The sequence below is a fragment of the Astatotilapia calliptera genome, chromosome 3 (assembly GCF_900246225.1).
Source record: "Astatotilapia calliptera chromosome 3, fAstCal1.2, whole genome shotgun sequence".
Taxonomy (NCBI): domain Eukaryota; kingdom Metazoa; phylum Chordata; class Actinopteri; order Cichliformes; family Cichlidae; genus Astatotilapia; species Astatotilapia calliptera.
The window spans coordinates 14,379,134-14,398,226 of record NC_039304.1 but is presented as its reverse complement, the minus strand read 5'-3'; the positions used below and the strand labels follow the sequence as shown (position 1 = coordinate 14,398,226).

At 42.2% G+C, this 19,093-nt stretch overlaps 1 protein-coding gene across 2 annotated transcripts in view; it reads right to left on the bottom strand.

Annotated features, from left to right (window-relative positions):
- Window positions 1–2,398: 2,398 nt before the first annotated feature.
- The window catches only part of LOC113018657 (ATP-binding cassette sub-family A member 1), a 183,481-nt gene continuing 166,786 nt past the window's right edge, over window positions 2,399–19,093 (bottom strand). For both annotated transcript variants that reach the window (XM_026161949.1, XM_026161950.1), the window contains 2 exons: window positions 9,442–9,685; window positions 2,399–3,790 (listed from right to left, as the gene is read on the bottom strand). In XM_026161949.1, coding sequence (XP_026017734.1) covers window positions 3,662–3,790; window positions 9,442–9,685 — 373 coding nt within the window. In that variant the 3' untranslated portion in view covers window positions 2,399–3,661. The remainder of the gene's footprint in view (window positions 3,791–9,441; window positions 9,686–19,093) is intronic.

Genomic DNA, 19,093 nt, shown 5'->3' with positions numbered 1-19,093 from the left:
GGTCCCCCCGTTTCCACAGTAAGGCAAAGGTGTTGGACTCTGCCAGTGCTGACCTTTATTCTATTCATAACTTTTATGGAATTATCTACTATCTTTCGTGCTTCTTCATGAGTGATGGAGGGAAGGAGCAGGAGACAGACTGGTGTGAAAGTAAAGCTGTCAATTTACTGGTCAATCTACATTGCCACCCTCTGCCTTGTGGGCTGTGACCGAAAGAAGGGGGCGTCCGGGCTCCCCTTTACAGATAGGGTGATGAACTCAGATGAGGAACAGAGGAAGTTGTTCTGACTACATTGCCTCTTGGACACCTCCTATTTGAAGTGATCTGGGTGTGACTGGAAGGAGACCCAAGGGTCAGCTGGCTGATATTCCAGCTGATAATATCAGCCAGTTGATATTATCAGCTGGATTGGGAACACCTCAGTGATGGATGGAAAGACGGATGGATGGTAACAAGGTGAAACGTGAGAAGTAACGATGTGCAGAAGTGTGTCTAAGAACATATCCTAAGAAGAAAAGTACTTGCAAATATGAACACAACATACTCAAGTAAAAAAAAAAAGATATATTGTATTTAAGTTAGAAACATGCTGTATTTTTTATGTAGTGAAATCTGGAGCAGACACTTTCTAAGCCTCTCAACAAACAAAAACAAATACATTAGCACCTGAGCTAGAAAACAGAAAAATGCCTCAATTATCTTTATAAATTGGACAGAAAATTACAGATGATAGTTAAGGAGGTGAGTCGAGGGTTTCTCTTGAGAGGGGTGTGAGAAATGTTTTACTAGACACAAATGAGACGTCTTAATCTTGGTAGACACTGTGTCTGAAAAGAAAAACTACATATGCTGTGATGTTTTGTGATAGTGAAATGAAACTGGGAGAAGAATTGGTCCAACTTCAGGTATACTAGCTTTAAATTGGTTTGAAAAGAAAAAAAAGTACAATAAATAAATTGGAAGCCCACGCGCTAAAAGAGTCTGTGTGATAGTCTGACAGCAAAATAAATTCATTTGCAGGCATCTGGCAGACAAAATGTCTGTTCGCCCTTGAGAAGGAGCCACTCTGCTAAATGTGAAATAAAAAGCCTTACCCAGTGTGGTGCGGTTTGAATTCTGGCGTCCCATGGACTCGGTTGATGTTACGAATGTATGAGAGACAAAACAAAATATGAGCCTGCAGCTGGCACCTTCGCGCAGAGTGAAAGACGCGAAATAGTGAAAGGAAGGACACAACAATAAGACAGCATGCAGGAAGTTGAACTAGAGAGACTTTCAAACTGGAACTCGGTGATTCGTTGGACAAATACGGCAGTGAACAAACACCGAGTCAAAGTCGCCTTACAGTTTGTGCAAATGTTTAATCACTTGTCTTGGCATAGAGCAATATTCAGTGCAAACAGGATTCATTATTTTTGCAACGTGCATGATAGTAATGTGAGGACTTAGCAAAGCATACAAATTATGTCAGGCTCTGAAAGCAAACAAGAAAGCCTGTGAGGAGTGAAGTGTGGACTTATTTACATCCTGAACACAAAAGCGCAACGTAATGCGAGCGCAAGCTGCACGAGACAGTGACATAACCTCTTGATGTCGCACAGTACATACAGTAAAAGACAGAACTAAATGTCACTCTCTGTATAAGCATTTAAGTATTGCACACAAAACCTTCCTGAGTTAACTTTTACTTGGGAAATGGAGTATAAGGTGTACAGTTTGCCCAAAGTTTACATATGTCTGTACAATTTAATTGTATGATGTAATAACTTTAAAAAAATACATTAAAAAATATATTTCTGTAGTTTTTACGCATTCTTGATACCATAGGTGGTTGAAAATTTAAGTAACGCAATCAGCTATTTCCCAGACCAAACAAAGGCTTTACATGCTAAAGGAATGAGTGATAACATAGACTGTATTTAAAAGATGGATGTTGCAAATCTCTTCCAGTGACCAGCAGGGGGTGACTCCTCGAGTTGCAAAAAAGGAACAATTGTACAGAAGTCTAGAAAAGGACAAACATTCTCACTTGAACTCCGTGAAGTCCTGAGTTTATGCTAGTTTTTATGCAAATTTTGGTCCTATATAAAAATAAGAAAATCTATCTCAGTTTCCTTTGTGCTTATGCTGTGTCCTACAATAGATGTCTTAGATTCACCCATGTGTCATCACATCTGGTATTTAGCTATGGCTAAAATGCTAGCAAGTATGGCAAGTTAGCTTTGAGTAACCAAGCATTGCGTCCGTGGCTAAGAAGGAAGCTAACAAGCTTAGCTAGCTAGGTACCCGTATCTGATCAATGCAACTTAAAGTATAAAAAGAAAACAGGATTATGTGTGATTAACTCATTCACTGCCATTGACGTCTATAGCCGTCAATTGCAGTGAATGAGTCAATGGGTTTAACTCATTCACTGCCAGCCATTGGCAGTGAATGAGTTAAGATTATGACCACATCTTCAGAGGCAGAACTACTTATGTAGAAGGTGAACTGTGCCAAAGCCAGCAAAAATACAGCAGAAGGATCTTAAAATTTAAGGCCTTATAAGCTAACACAATATAAATAAAAATGTGTTTTTGCTCACACATTCATTGCTAAATCTCATGAAACATTTGACGTGCGCTCGATTACATTCCTGATGCCTACATATAATAGAGATAAAGCCCTGCAAGCTTTGGCCGGTGCAAACATTTAGCACCTTTCTTGCAGGAGCAACATGTTCGACAGCCACTGCTGCAAACTCAGTGCTTGTTATTGAACACCATCTACAGCTAATTGTAGGCTCCTTCAGATACAAAGCCAATACATGTGGCAGAGTAGTTATTTATCACTGGAGTGCCTATCAGCAGCTGGGATGGCAGCCTGAAACTAACTGCTGCTTTAGACTTTTTGAGTTGATTTATCTTTGTTCAATCAGCAGCAAATGTAAACAAATGATAGGAGTCTAAAGCATCAGTCAGTCTGAAGGTCAAGGCTGAGGTAGTGCCGTGCAATTTGTAATGCTAGGGGAAGCACAGGGGGAGATGTGGTGGAATGATCTACAATAAATGTGCAAACAAAACCAAAGTGGTGTTATTTCAGTTGTTTAACCTTTGTGAAATACAGCATTTCCTGCACTCGCACCTACAATCTTATTAAGTCATTTTTGTCAGGCTTTGCTCTTAAAGTTGGTTTTAGTCAAATGGAAATCAGCCTGTGTGGTAAAAAAGAAAAATAATTATTTTATTTTAAATGTAAATTGATTGACTCTGCATGTTGAAGAATTTGGATAATCGAGTTGAATACGTCACGATTCTAGTGCAGCAACCTGCCCTTCTTGTGTCAAACCAGGGAGTTCTAGAAAACTCCACAAACTTTGCAGTAGCATTCACTGTAACCAACTATTTACGGTGTCAGAATGAAAGGAAGGCTACAAAATCAGGCATTTGTAAATGAGTTAAAAAACTGGCTTGGCGAGGGACACTTATGGAAAACATCATGAATAATTGGAAACTTTGCAAGCCTGCTGATAAACCCTGAAAGCAGGGGCATGCTATATTTAGTAATTAAAGCTAAATTAGGTTAGGAACTCATTTGGTTGCCAGTGCAAGTACTGCAGATTCCCTTATTTTAAAGGCATATCGCTGGACGACTGTAGATGCGGTTCTTTTCTTGTGCGCGTTACACCTTTTCTGCTCCTTGGGAGCTCCTCAGATACTCCAACGGCAGCTCGTCTGAAACATCCACCGGGTTGCTATAGGCCTCAGAGTCCTCTTCATCGTGCTGCTGCCTCGCAAAATTCACAAAGACCTGGAATACAAATGAGGAGAAGAAAGTACTTAAAAGCAAAGGCAAGATAATAAACTTCTGCTGAAGGGCCCGTGGACACTTCTCGTTTGCGCTCTCTCCCCACCCTCTGCCTTTAAAACAAACAGAAATAGCGGCACGGACGACGGGGTGCATGAGAATGAGATGCCAGTCGAGGGCTACGGAGCATCAAGCAAGCGTCTCGGCTCACACAGTGAATGTCAGTTTGACATCTTTGACCAGCAGAGAAAGAGAATAAAACAATCATTCTTCTCTCTGTGATGCCCATTTAATGTCAGACGAAATCAATCCTATGGCGTTCATAAAAAGCAGTGTGTATTTCATTGTGCTGTAAACATCACAGGCGAGCGGGCGTTTTAGTCTCTTAGCATCGGCGGTAAAGCTACACAAAGACTCTCTGCAGACGGAGAGGGAGAGGAAAAAAAGGCAACAAAGCGGATCATATAAAATGATAAGAGCATTGCTTTTCCATTTAACCATTTTCATTGGCTGTGTGAATATAACAGGACACACGAATTACTAGATTGCACTTAAAATCTAAATGGAAAATAAATAAAATTGTCCTCCAAGCCAATCCCATCAGCAGCTACTCAGAGGCCCTATCAATTAAACCTTTCTTCACAGATACACACTTGCTAAATCAAATAGCAAATAAGCACATGCAGAAGGCCATGGATGAAGAGAAATAAACATTAGTAGCCTGTTCTTCTGGGCTTAAAAACAACCCTCTTTTGTTTTATTGAAGCTCAGACGGGTAATAGAGATCTATCCAGTCAGCCTTTGAGGCTTCTGTTTTTAATTAACCGGTGAATATAATCTGAAACCTTATAATTTAATGGTAATGAAGTCTTTATTAGCATTAACTTCCATCTTTTGAACAAAGGACATACATTTGCCAATTACTCTGATATATTTACGTTGTCATTACTGACAACATGTCTTCACTAGTGAAAATACGGCTTTTCTATCGCTAAAGTAATGACCTCGTTTTATGTGCCGTATACATCTAGAGTCTGACGTTTGAGAACTACAGCAGTTTGCTTTCTTCCTGAGAGTTAGATGAGAATATTGATACCATTAGTTATTCCCGTGTTCAGCCTTGAATTGAAGCTAGCAGGTGATCAGTCTATTTTAGCAACAAAGAGGAGCCCAAAAACACCTGCCGGCATTTTTAAATCGTGCCGAGCACACAGACAAAAAATTAACTACATACCAACTTCTGCTGAAAGCAAAAGCTTCTATCTATCTATGGTTTCACAGTCCATAAAGATCAAGAATGACTTGATGTGTAATCCACACAAACTCCATGTGTGAGCACAAAGTATATTTCACTTCCAAACATATAATTAAATGATTTTGCCTGTTTTGTTTCCATGTTTTAGGTTAAACAAGACACGATGTTGTGTGACAGCAGGTGCTTTTCTCTCCTGCTCGCGGGAACATTAATTAGCCTATCTAGACATTTAAGTAGATCTGTCTTCCATGCAGACATTCATTATGAGAGAATTCTTGGCTCAGTTCAGGACATGAATATGCACAATGTGTTTTTCTGGTTCCTCTGCGATCTAACGTCATGCGCCTAAACAGAATCACGCTGATATCTATTGGCCACAGAGCACGTGAGCAGCTGAAGAGGTGACGTACGCTCTTTCACCACACAGGGTTAAACTAAAAAGCCATGTTACTCTGATTCAAACAAAGATACTTCCTGTCATAAAGTTAAAATGATCTGATCTGATCTTCAGGTTTTTGCTATTTATCCTTTCTCTGTCCTCTGGGAGTTTTTTTCTTTCCTGCCATCACAAAGTGCTTTATACCTTAAAGAATAAAATGCATTGAGGAGACTGTTGTGATTTGGCCCTATATAAATAAGCCTGAACTGAATGGTTAAAGAAAACTTTAATAATAACAATAAAACCACATGAACAGTCATTTTTTACTGAATAGTGTAACTACGTGGATAAAACTTCCTTATAGAGAAGCTGCTAAGTGTAAGCTCATTGAGCTAGTAATGTCATAACATCAGCAGCGTGTATCAAGGTCACCGTTGTCAAGACATCTTCTCAGCAGAGAATAAATACGAGGATAAGAATGACAACAAATGCACCCTCCGCCCACCTCTGCTGGCCTCTGACTCACTGGCTTGATGTGCTGAGGCATGCACAGCATTTCATATTCATAGTCAAGGCTGCGTAGTTGTGCAGCAGAATTGCAAAGTGCTGTTTGTCTTGAACTTTCTGCAAAACTGAGCGTGGGAGCTTTAATGATGCAGCCATTTTTTGACTGAGACAAGCATGGCTAAATTCCTCCGGTGCGCTGCGGTGTGATTATTTCGTAATGTTCACTTTCTGCATTTAGCCAACCATCCATTCATGACCTGAACGTCATGCACCAGCGCTGCTGAGTGGCATTTTCTTAATAACAGATGGATACAGGCATTAATTACATTATAGGGGTGCGCTGGGGTGTTTATTTGGTACCCACTGAGGCAGAACCCAGAAGGGGAAGGACGCGAATCAGCCAATTAACCTCAGCTATACATCAAAGAAGTCCTTGCAGAATTTAAACTGGCTGTTTTTACATTCGTTACATGTCATTAAAATATTCCTGCTCATCTCAAGATCCCAAACAGAATCTCTCACAATGTCTAAAAGTGGAAGATTTTAATTGTGTGAACAAACCAGTATTTAACGCTTCTGAACAATCATCATGAGTCGCAGCAGTATCAGGGTTATCAGGTGAGTGATGGGTCAGTCACACTTGATTATAAATACTACAGCAGTAGGAAAAAAATCACTGCTTATCCAGCGACAGCTCTGAATTTGTACACTTTTGGCCGAGTGCAGGTACACATTTTCGATGCGCTTCTTTGCAACATGGGACTCGGTTCAATTGGTTACCAGTTATCATTATTATTATTATTATTAGGGTGCCTAATGCTTTTGCCATTTTGCAAATATATTGTCATCCTGCAGGGACTACATCATGATTTGTGGAGGAATATCTGAATTGGTATTTCTTATTCTTACGCTTTGTTTTTAGTACATGCTAACGCTGCGGCTAAATGCTTCCCTGTTTTCAAATTCCAACTTTGTCTCCCAGATTATTTGACTAAAGCTGGGAGGTCAAAAAATGTTTGATGCTTGAAAAAAAAGTGGACGCTAACTCAAACAACAACGTTGCTTAAAAACATCAAAATATGCAGAATATTGTCTGTTTCATTTGTTCACAAGCGTGAGGTAGTATCGGTTCACAGGCGCGTTGTGAAATAAAAGCGCGTTTAAAAAAATACTGAAAGAGGGGACCTAAGTAAAGAAACTTTATAATCAACACATGCATACATATCGGATGATATATGGATCGAAAAGGTCGGCTGCTCCATTAGTGCTTCGGCGACGGTGCCAGAAAAGGCCGCAAACGTTTCTCGTTTCTGCAGAAGCCGCTTCTACGAGACCATTGTGAAAGTCACATTTTCCTTTTAAATCCCTGCCCTGCACTGTCCTGGCCATCAGCATTAACGCCTGAGCTCAAGGCCGTGCGGATCAATATTAATTGTAGTGCAAGTTGGGTGTTATACTGTAGGTCAAGGCTCCTCTCTATAAATCACCAGCTGAAAGGTGACTGTCTGGGTCTCCACAGGTTCTCCAGCCCTCCCCCCGTCTGTGTGTTAATACTGTGACCTGCTGGTCCAAGAATGATTTATTTACTGCCTCTGATCTGGTAAATATTGACCAGAGCAGAATGTGGGGCAAGAAGACATAAATGTTAAAACAGATATTATGCAAGGTTCACCGCTGATCTGTGAAGTCCTGTTAAAAACGCTTTATGGAAAAAGAAAAAAACCTTGCAGGCCAAATTGAAGCATTGAGCTTTTCATTAAATTTGACACTCCTAAAGGGCAGATTTTACTTAAAGATTCTGCAGAAGACTGATTTATTTTGAATTATGGGTAATCTACAAGTTGATCATCTGTGCAGTGTCCTTTATAAGACATAATTCGATTTAAATCCAGTCGTGACATTGCACAACTGAACGAACAGACAATTCAACGCATCTGTGTCAATTTTGTTGTTTCTCTTTTTTAAGGCTTTTCTTTTTTCACCCGTGGCGGAGTGGAAAGATGACCTTTCTGGACCCCTCAGAGGTTACTCTCACCTCCCACATGGTCATCTGCTGCTGAGCTAATGGTGGGTTTGGAAGACACACACGTACTTGCCACTCACTGCCTGATTGCATTAGGTCCCTGGGGCTGTTTGGAAAACACAAGGTGAATCCAGTCCGCAACACGCAGCGCTCGGTTTATCTCGCCAATCAGTAAGCTGAGCTAGTGCACTCTGGCTGGAATAAAATAAAATAAAAAGATACTGGCTGCACGAGTTTTATATAATCAGTCCAGATTTGGGATCAATACTGGTAGCTGGCGGCTGAACAATCTTGGCCGTCCAAACTCAGTGCACTCCTCATTGGTCTGTCTGACAGCCTAAATGGCAGAAAACAATGTGTAGACAATGATAGATCTTTAAATCTTATCCGCTACTGGGCAGACCTGCATTAAACAGGAGCACCTAAAATGGTCAATGCATTGATTGATGAGCTAGTGAGCCATTAAAAGGGAGCAGCAACAGAATTACAGTAGGCTTGTAGAATCACACTAAATTTAGTTGGTGCATCGCTTTTGCATCGGCCTGCACCACCTAGTGGAAGGCTCAAGCTGTTCTTATATACAGAAGATGGGCAGAGTGCTTCCAGCTCAACGCAGCAACAACAGTCAGTTTCATCATAATCACATTTCACAGATTTGAGCTGTGACACTTTTCAAAGCTGCCTCTGGATGTTACTTTTGTTTCGACTTTTATGCTTGATCTTTGCTTTCAATTTTCATGTGCTGCTTGAAGGTATCAAAACACTTAAAAATGCATCATTTAACAGTAAACCAAGTTTACGCTCTTACCTTACTTCTTTCCAAGCAGAGATCTCACATCTCTCATATTACTTTTTTCTTTATTACGGATTAAAGAGGATCATGACTGCCTACTACACAAGAGGAAACCTCCAGAGCTGCAACCACAGAAGAGGTAAAAAAGTGCAGTTCATCAAGGTGATACTTAGAGGCTGGCCCCAAAAGGGAGTCAGTATAGGGTATGATTTTTTTTTCTCCACAGTTTAGAAAAACTCCTCCACAACAGCTAATCAAGTCAAGAACACTCTCGTGGACGTAGGCATATCATTGTCAAAGTCTACAATCAAGAGACGCCTTCATGAATGGACTTACAGAGGGTTTCCAACAAGGTGCAAAGCACTGGTTACACTCAAGGACGGATGAGGCAGAAAGAATAATAACCCAAAGTATTCTGCAAAAGTAACTCAGGAGTTTCTCACTAGAAAATAAACGGCCAAGTCAGTCATCTGATCTCAGAGTTCTCGACTTCAAACAGTCAAGTGATTTTCATCCAAGTATGAAAAGCAATCCTATGAGTTTGTCCAACTATTGAAACACTATTGAAATCCATGATGCATAATTATAATAATGAATTGTGATCGTTTCACTTGATTGAAAATCAAGCCAAAACAACAAAATTGTGTTAGTGCCCAACTGCATATGTTTTCTTTTTTTTTCCTTTTTTCCACCTCACCTGATCCAAAGTTGTCTGGGACACCGAGTAGTCCTCCACACGCAGCCTCCGCTGATGCCTGGTGAACTGGCTGAAGATATTGGCCAAAGCTCCCTGTGCGTGTGGGAACTGATACTGCAGCGTGTTGTGATGCTTCTCTTTGAGAACGCTGCCCGGAAAGGTCTTCTGGACGAAGTCCTCGACTGGCTTCAGTGCGGGCGGAGAGCCACCGACCCTCACAATCACAGTGTAGCCATCACCAAATCTAAAAAAAAGAGAGGTCATTATGACACATTTAGTGCCAGACAAAAAAGAGAAGAGCCGCAAACAAGCGTGTTAGTGCCAAATAATGATCTCTCCTCTCCTGTTGTCATGCCATAGCGCGACAGAGAACAGGGATGTGTACTAGAACAAACAGACGTGCCAGGAAGGAGAAGGAATATAAATGAAGTATTGAAAACGGAATTGCGCTCATGTTTCCCAGCCATTTCTAGCTTCCTGGATTAAGTAAGCAGGAGGAGCAGGTGAGTCAGACACAGCGAACCGCAAAGCCAGCTCAACTTTAACAAGTATGTTGGTAGCGGATAGAAAAAAAATGTATTTTCCAAATTATGTGTGTAACTAATATAAAAGAAAGCATTCATTTGGTTGACGAAGTGCTGCCATGCCATGCTGCCCCCCATAGACTCTTTTAGCATCTTTTTGCTAAATGATTTGATTTCACTGCCTGCCACGTCACTATTTTGGTTCAGTTTCACTGCTCTCAGCAACCTTGCACCAAATGAGAATCTGTTTTCAGCCAGGAAGCTGTTACAATTCACCAACCCAGCATCAAGTAGAGAGGGTAAGCCACTATCTGGAGTACAGACTCGAGCATCGAGCGGCTAAAGAGACAGCGACTTCCCTCAGGAAGTTGCTGCAGAACAAAACGGAGGTAAAGGAGATTCATTATGACACTTCTGATGACACCTCTGACGACTCACACGTGTCTTCTGGGCGCTTACATATCCAGTGAACTGTTTGTATTGTTTGGTAACAATTCTAGATATGGTCTTAATGAGCTTGTTTGTTTCGCTAACCGTAAAATAGCAGTGCGTGAAAATAAATAATTAAATGCTTCTCTAATAATCTGAACATACAAACTTTGTCTAAAGCATGCTGAGAAAAACAGCAAAATAAGTCATCATACATGAGAGGGTACATTAACAAAAGTATGCTCCACTGAACAGTCAGCATGCCATTTTTGAAAATGTGTCAGAATGCAACACCGCTACGAACAATATCCTGGACATAAAGTGTTGGCACAAATGAAAATGGGTCATAGCTAAGCTCTAAAGTTAATTAGCATTCTACATCTTTCCGAATGTGTGCTGTGTCTGGTGAGCACCAAATAAAACTCTGTGCCTTGTTATTCTGTCGTTAGCACTCTGATGACCCATTGTTTTCTGCCTAATTAATTCCCTAATGTTGGATTTACTCATGGAAACGTCCATTGCGGCTAGTGTGAAGCTACATGCAATTAAAGTCAGGGGCTCCCTTAGTGACAATTAGAGATATGGTGAATAAACTACAGGCCTACATGCTCCCAGAGAGACAGGAAGCAAAGTTCTGTGCTAGTTCTGAGAAATGCATCGCACACCCAGGATGGGTTGCAGCACACCTTCAGTTCAATCATTCTCAGTTGAGGAGCCACAGTCCAGGCCTGATGCAACTTTGTATAAATTATTGATGGCAACTCTTATTTAATACTCATTTTCATTAAGAATGCATAAGAGTTTCTAATGCTCCTTTCAAAAGTGGGTCTTATCACAGCAAGGACTCAGTTAAGCCACATACTGCAATGCTATGGCGCATGCTAGCATGTTGTCCGTCCACAACAACAACAACAACAGCCTCCATCCAACCGGCCGACCAACAGGGAGGATCTGAGAACTGTGCCTGTGCTGTGATCTCCTCAGGGGCTGCACACCACGGGTGATCAAAAGCATCCCCATGTATCTCTAAAACATATTATGTAGTGCACTGCATGTGGATAGTACAGTGGGTGGCTTACAAGTATCAGCGTGTTACTGCTTGGGCAACCCTTTGACCATTCAAGATGTTACTCCACACTGGATTAATCCCTGCTCTCAGCTCTGCTATGAAATACTTTGCTTTTGCTACGCATCTATTTGGTTCTTTCCACCATGAAAGGTTCATACAAAACTGGCTGTTTCACAGATTAATAGTTTTTAATAGTCAGTCGCGTGAAAACCCAAGTGTACTTATCTTGGCCAAGTGCTGAGCCCAAAGACTAACTGTGAATCTGCTCGCCAAGAGATCCGGTTAGAAATGTGTATGTTTTCATCCCACATTGGCTTTCTGTAAGCTACAGAGGACTCGCGCGCTGTGTTGCGAGTCCTCTGGGTGCTTAAATTATTTGCAGCTTCTAATGTGAAACAAATGTTTTCCTCACAATCCCTGCGTAAGAATAACATAATGTCACCACGCTCTGCTCCTCTAGAGTGTGCACGATCAAGCTGGACAGCATTACAATCCTGTTATTATGGGATTAGTTTAATAATAACCCCACCACCCCACTCCTCCCTCTAAAAACCTCAGTGCTGTTGAAGATTGTAAAGACTAGAATTTACAGTTAAATTTAATTATGGGCTATGTTATTATGTAAATACAATATATATCCATGCATATAACTGTCTGTCCTGTCTCCCTCCCCTCACCCTCAAACAGTCGGGATAGATGGCCCCGCCCCTCCCTGAGCCTGGTTCTGCCAGAGGTTGCTTCCTGTTAAAAGGGAGTTTTTCCTTCCCACTGTCACCAAGCACTTTTTGGGGGGTTTCTCTGTATTATTGTAGCGTCTTTACCTTACAACATAAAGCACCTTGAATTGAACTGTTCTTCAGCATGGTTACTGGTGTCCCCAAGAGAGAAACTAGTATATCACAACTTGGCTCATTTTTATAAACAACAGTCTGCACATGCATATATAGTATTTCCAAGGATTCTTGGTAACTGAAGTTGCTTTGGTGTCCATTTGTAGTCCAAGTACCACGAGCCTATAACGTTTGACCAGGCTTTCAGGCTCAGCTCATATTGTCAAGTCTGTGACCACAATCTCTGCGTGTTTATTGTATCTAGCAGCTCTCATGATCAGCTAGGTGCAAAAACATTTTTTTGCAAAGATCCAACAGGCCAAGAAAGCATTTAGTTGAACAGTTTACAGTAATGACGGAGATAAAATGCCTTATGAATTATCTTCCCCCCCATTCTGTCTCTCTTTGTCTTTCCTTCATTGCAGGAGCAAAACAGAAGCTACGGGCAGTACTTTGTGTAAAAAACCCACAAAAACCAAACCAGCATTTCTCTGTTTCTGTATTCACATCAAAACACGCTATTTAATCTCTGATACACTGTCTGTCTTGGCTCTCCTCAATTAAACTCTGGCTGCGTTGGGGGAAAGGTAAGCTCAGCTATCAACAAACAGAGCTTGCACTGCTTGGCGTGGTCATAACAATGGCGCTGCATGTGTGAAACAATAATTAACTTTAAACTGGCGACATAGAAACTAAAAGCGAGATCTGTGCTACTTGGGGTTGAATATAGCTCGCGAGAAAATAATGAAGGGATTATATTTACAGTCATGACTGCACCACTTTGTCACAGCTAATCCTTTCATAATATTTTACATTAGAGATACGATACAGCGGCGCAACACAGCATGGCAGAGCCGCTGTAATGTCTGCGGCGCAGTTCTCGCTTCTTCATTTTCATTATTCTGCCTCGATCCTCTCCTTCGCCCTGGTCCGCTGGAAAGTCGTTCTTCCGTGTAATTTAAAACAAACAACAGCCAGACACAGATAAGGGCATGACAGGCAGGAAATAATTCGGCTGCCTTACTTCATCTGAGGGAGTCTGGAAAGGTCACCCTCACCACTGCCAAACCTTGTATTTGTGTCCGCGGGGTGGGGGGAACGGAGGGCATGAGGTCACGTTATGGCTTGGGTGGTCTGATGCTTTGATCAGGCAGGAAGTCATCCAAAAAAGTTTCTTAGCTCCTGGAGGAGAAGCTAAAAGAGCTCGAGGCAGAGGCTCCATTAACAGTGTAAGGACAGAGGGATGCATGGGCAATCTCTGTCCAGTTAAACTGCAATTTAGGGAGCCATAAAAAAATAGAAGTGACAAAAAATATCGAAACCTACTGTAAATTTGAGTCCCCCTTAGCAATTTTCTTTGCCGAAAACAAAACAAACAAAAGGCAAAAGAATAAATCAGCATAATGTGAATATATTACCTTTCTCATAAAATACATTTCAAAGCCTGTATCAAACATGCATTGTTTATATCCGTGTTTGCTTGCTAATATTCTTTTTCAATTTGCAAAGTGTATTTTCCTGTCTGTAGATGTGTATCCTTGCTTGTGTGCTAACAGAGCACATGATGACACTGCAGTATCCTCATGTTTAAAATTAAGACCTGAACGGGAGCTTCTGTTGGCTGTGTGCATGCATGCAGACAAGGAAACTGGGATTTTTAAGTTACTGTTGTAGATGGAATAGTGCGCTGTGGATCTCTCGTACGATACTTAAGAGCATATACATCGATCAGGCTTTAACATTATGGACTTTTTTAGTGACGTTAATAACACTGGTTATGTCTCCATTGTGGCACCTGGATATATTAGAATATTTTGTCCTGAAAGTTGCTGGTAGAAGCAGGGAAAATGGGCAATCATGAGGATTTAGGCGAGTTTGAGGGGAAACTGTGATGGCCTAACGACTGAGTCAGAGTATCTCCAAACTGAAGCTCTTGTGAGATTTTCTTCATCTGCTCTGATGAATCATTTTACAGGAACAACCTGGAGGAGAGGCTGCTGGTGACATTTTACAGAGCCACCATAGAGAGCATCCTAACGTACGGCATAACAACATGGTATGCAGAGTGCTCAGCTGCACACACCTGAAGAGCCCACTTGTTCAGGAATGGTTTGAGGAGACTATGGCGGCTTTGAGGTGTTGACTTGGCCTCCAAATTCCCCAGACCCTAATCGAGCACCTGTGTGATGTACTAGACAAACAAGTCTAGGTCTATGGAGGCTCCACCTCACAACTTACAGGACTTAAAGCAGTGGTGTCCAGGCCTCGAGGGCCGGTGTCCTGCACGTTTTAGATGTGTCCTTGATCCAACACAGCTGATTAACATGGCTAAATTACCTCCTCAACATGTCTTGAAGTTCTCCAGAGGCCTGGTAATGAACTAATCCTTTGATTCAGGTGTGTAGACCCAGGGCGAGATCTAAAACCTGCAGGACACCGGCCCTCGAGGCCTGGAGTTGACCAAGCCTGACTTAAAGGACCTGTTGCTAACACTTAGTGCAGATACCACAGCACACCTTCAGGGGACTAGTGGAGTCCATGCCTCAGTGGGTCACGGCTGTTTTGGCAGCCAAATGACAGATCATCTCATGACAGATGGTCATAATGTTATGCCTCATCAGTGTATATTGACTTAAATCAGCTTTAAATAAAACTCAAAGTATGAATGAGTTCAAACTATCACATAGTGTCTTATTAAAAACATCCTTTATCAGTGCTAAGGTGTTATGCATAGGTATATAATAAAAAACTGATCTTAAAATTAAGTAAGGCTGCGCTCAGCGTTTCACTCTACTTCTGCATTTTGGCTTTGTTTGGTTAAATAAATAATGACATGACGTAATTGCCCCGTGTTGTTGTTTATCTGAGATTGCATTGACCTGCTGAGCACCAGATTATATGTAAAACCTTAGAATTTAAAGAGAGACTATGTTACTGTTAGGGGTGCGCTCATATGAAACTGTTACAAAGTTTCAATTAATGATGTCACGTGTGTCCAAATGTTCTCTATGACCTAAAAGAGCTGGCTTCAGGCTACCAAGAAAAAAAAAAAGATACATTTTTGTGACGTCACAGGGAACACTCCTCGACAGCAAAACTGCAGCTTAAAGCAGTTTGTGAGGGGCAGCCAATCGGAGGAAAGTTGCCTCAAAACGAAGGCCCGAGATGAGATAACTATTGAGCTGTGAATCACTTAAAGTTACTGTAGCAGAGTCTTAGAGTAAATTATGGAACTGTAAATGAACACACAAGGTCACCTTTGGTGTTACTTTAATTTACCTGTGTGATTGCATGGCAAGAAATATCTAAGATGTATTTACAAGGCACTGGCATGGGCTCATATGAAGGCCATCCTGTGGCTTGTAAAAGTTATGACTACTGCATTTTCAATAAGCATGAGCTTCATAAACCGAAATTAATAATATTGATAAAAGCGTCACCTGTGCAATTCATCACTTTTGGTTATTTGCTATCAATCCACAATCAAATGTTGCTCATCTTGAACAAATACATATGGATGGGACGTATACTGCACCTCATCTGTGACCGCCAATGTTCTGGCAGGCTAAATGACACCTGCACTGGCGACGCACTGTACACTGTAAAGAGAATTATTTTGTCATTCATCTCCGCGGGTGACATGCACTTAAAAACCGTAAACTATTTAGTTAATGGCGCACCTGCAGAGCTGACGCAGAGTGAGTGGGAGGCGAGTTTATTGGACTTCTCTTAACGTCAACTTCGGGTGGGGGGATGGATCCAAACTTTTCTACACGGCTCTTGTAAAAAACTCCTCAGCGCTCGAAGCACATTACCTTAATGCATTTAAGGCACTTTGCATCCTAGTTTTATTTCATGATGTGCTTTAAGCAAGGAGAAAATCTGACTGGAGGCTGTGGGGTGTGCTTACCGCAGCTACTCGGTGAAGTGGGGATATGAATGATATCAATCAGTGAAAAATCCTGCAAAGGCTAGTGGGTGTCCTTCCAAACTGACAAGATTATAGGGGAGCTTTGAAGCTGCTTTTATTGGTTCCTCCACTTCATTTGGGTTTACTTAACACCTGGGAACCTTCAGACTAGCATGCTGCTAGACTGAAGCCCTATTTACAGCCCCTTGTGCATTTTATACTTATTTATTTCTCCCCATGCCCATCAGCCTTTCATAAATTTCTAGAAGTGTGATTGATTTGAGCGGCTCAATGCCAGGGCAGGTTTAAAAAAAAAAAAGTCAGGGTGTTTTTAACACCCATGGTGGAAGATAATGGAGAGGCTACTCGAGATGGCTGCCCTATTTCTCTGAAACGCACCACCCTACCGAATCTTCAGCTCCTCTCGCACACTGACTACGTCTCTAGTGGTCTAAAATGGGCCATTTTGGCTCATTTGAGGGTTGACTAATACGCCAAAGGCAGGGGTGGGTGCGGCAGCAGAAGGGCATCTGTGTGATAAATACACGCGTGCTGTCGAACTAAAGGGGGCAGTGCTAACAAGGACTTGGATGACTGGGCTGAAAGCCTCGCCACCTTCGTAGAGAGTCGGGAATAAATAAGAGTAATAGGGTGAGAGGCTTCTGAAGGAGAAGAGTCAGTCGGGGGAGGTGACGGGTGGGAGCAAGAGTTGAGAATGTGGTAGGGGTGAGCATGTATTACATGCGAGCAACAGGGGGTCAAAATGTGAGTGCTGCCCCCGTGGAGAGAGATCTGCACTCCTCTCGAGGGTTTGTGATGAAAAAGAGATGGGAAAATGGGACAGGGAAGGAGCTCCCTCCACCCCCCCAGATTTGCAGGTCATCCGCTCGCGCCGTGTGACAACTGCGTGCACCACCATTACAATGTCCCCACCCCACCCCGTACTTCAACCCCCGCTGGTCTGACTGGCAGCTGCTTGTGCACTTGTGAAAAACAGCCCCTTCATTTCCCCATTAGAGCCAGAATGTGGAGGCATATACAAAATGATGGCTATTCAAGGGTGAGTTGTGTGTGTGTGTGTGTCTCACAACATGACAGCACAAACATGTGGCAGGATAGTGACGAGAAAAGAAAACAGAGAAGACATTCCTTAATTGCCTTTTCAGTCATTAACGGGGTCCCACACCTCATGAAACATTAATTACAGCAAGCGCAGCGGAGATAGGGATGCTTAATTAGAAATTATTCACTGCGTGGCGAGAACTGAGCGATAGCATTTCTGCGGCATGTAAATTGTCCATGTGAGATCTAAAATAAAAGTGCCCCCCCCCCACCCAATAAAAAAAGGCAGACGTCACGCTTATCTGACTTTCCTCTCGTTCGCTTGTCTTGTGAAGTGAGTCCCTTTTACCTGATATCACGTGGAGTTAAGTAGGACACGTGTTAATCCTCTGTCCTCATCCCTCGTCCATCCCCTCTCCAGACTCCACCCATGCTCTGGAGGCTCTTACCCGTCCTATACTTCCTGTGCAGTTCATGCATTATTTAACCCACCCTGCCCGTGCCCCTACCGGCAGGATGCAATTGACACGCAGGATCAACGAACATCTGGGCGGGCCTGATTGCTCTCCCTCTCCGGTCCTCTGTCTCTTAGCTCCTATCACCCCCAATTCTCACTCTTTTTTTTAATCACCATCTATAATCTACCTATTCCCTCCCCGTAGTGATCTAAAAGCCCAGATGTTTTGTATGACATTAACATACTTGATGGGAAATACCCTTGACACCGGTGACCCCTCCTTGCTCCTGCAGGCGTTTCTGCTAATCCCCCGCACAACTTGAAAAATGGTCTGCTCCACCCCTCATCCCAGGTGTATTGATCTTTCCCTGCACCCAGAGATTGCCACGACATATTCCTGTCATGAATGCAGTGCTTGTGTGTGTGTGTGTGTGTGTGTAATGTTCTTCCAGTTACCAGCTTGCACAAAGGAGTGGTAATAATAATGTCACAACACTGTAGCTAAGGTAATGGATTGGCCTCACTGTTACATGCAGGGCTCGGGGCGTACGTGCTGGACTTGGAAAATGTCAGATGAATATCAGAGAGCAGACCTGAGCGCTAAGAGTTAACAGCAGGGGATATCTATGATGGAGAGATGTAAGAAACCCATTAAAAGCCCTGACGAATATCAATGGCCGCTCACGCTGTGAATAAGGACAGAGACGACGGAAACAGAATGTGCGAGAAGAGAAACAAACGTGAATTTGAGGTAATGGCGAAAGATCTGGAACGGAAACGCCAGCCCAGCATACGTGACTGCGTCTTTTCAGGTAAAATCAATACAGTGCAGCCAATATGGAAAATAAACGACTACTTAGTCTTCTGTCTGAATATATGAGGTTAGAGCTTTCACGGTTACTATGGGTAAATATCATCATAATCATGATCGCAGATGTGTATATACTCAGCAGCCACGTTTTCTACACCTATACCTTGTCAGTACCACTTTGGACCCCCTTTGCCTTCATATTAGCCTCAATTCTTCACAGCATGATTTTGGTCCATACTGACATGACAGCATCACACAGGTGCTGCACATCCACGATGTGAATCTCCTCTTCCACTACATGCCAAAGGTGCGCTATTGGATGACTGTGAGTACAGTGAACCATTTTGAGATGATCTAAGCTTTGTAACACGGTGCACAGTTATCATGCTGGAAGCAGCCATCAGAAGATGGTACAACATACCATTACACCGCCAATAACATGATGCTTTCATGTTTTTTATGCCAAAATCACGGCAGCAGAAATTGAGAATCATCAGATCAGGAAACATTTCTGTAACCTTCTGTTGTCCAATTTTGGTGACATTTGGAGAGGTTAAAAA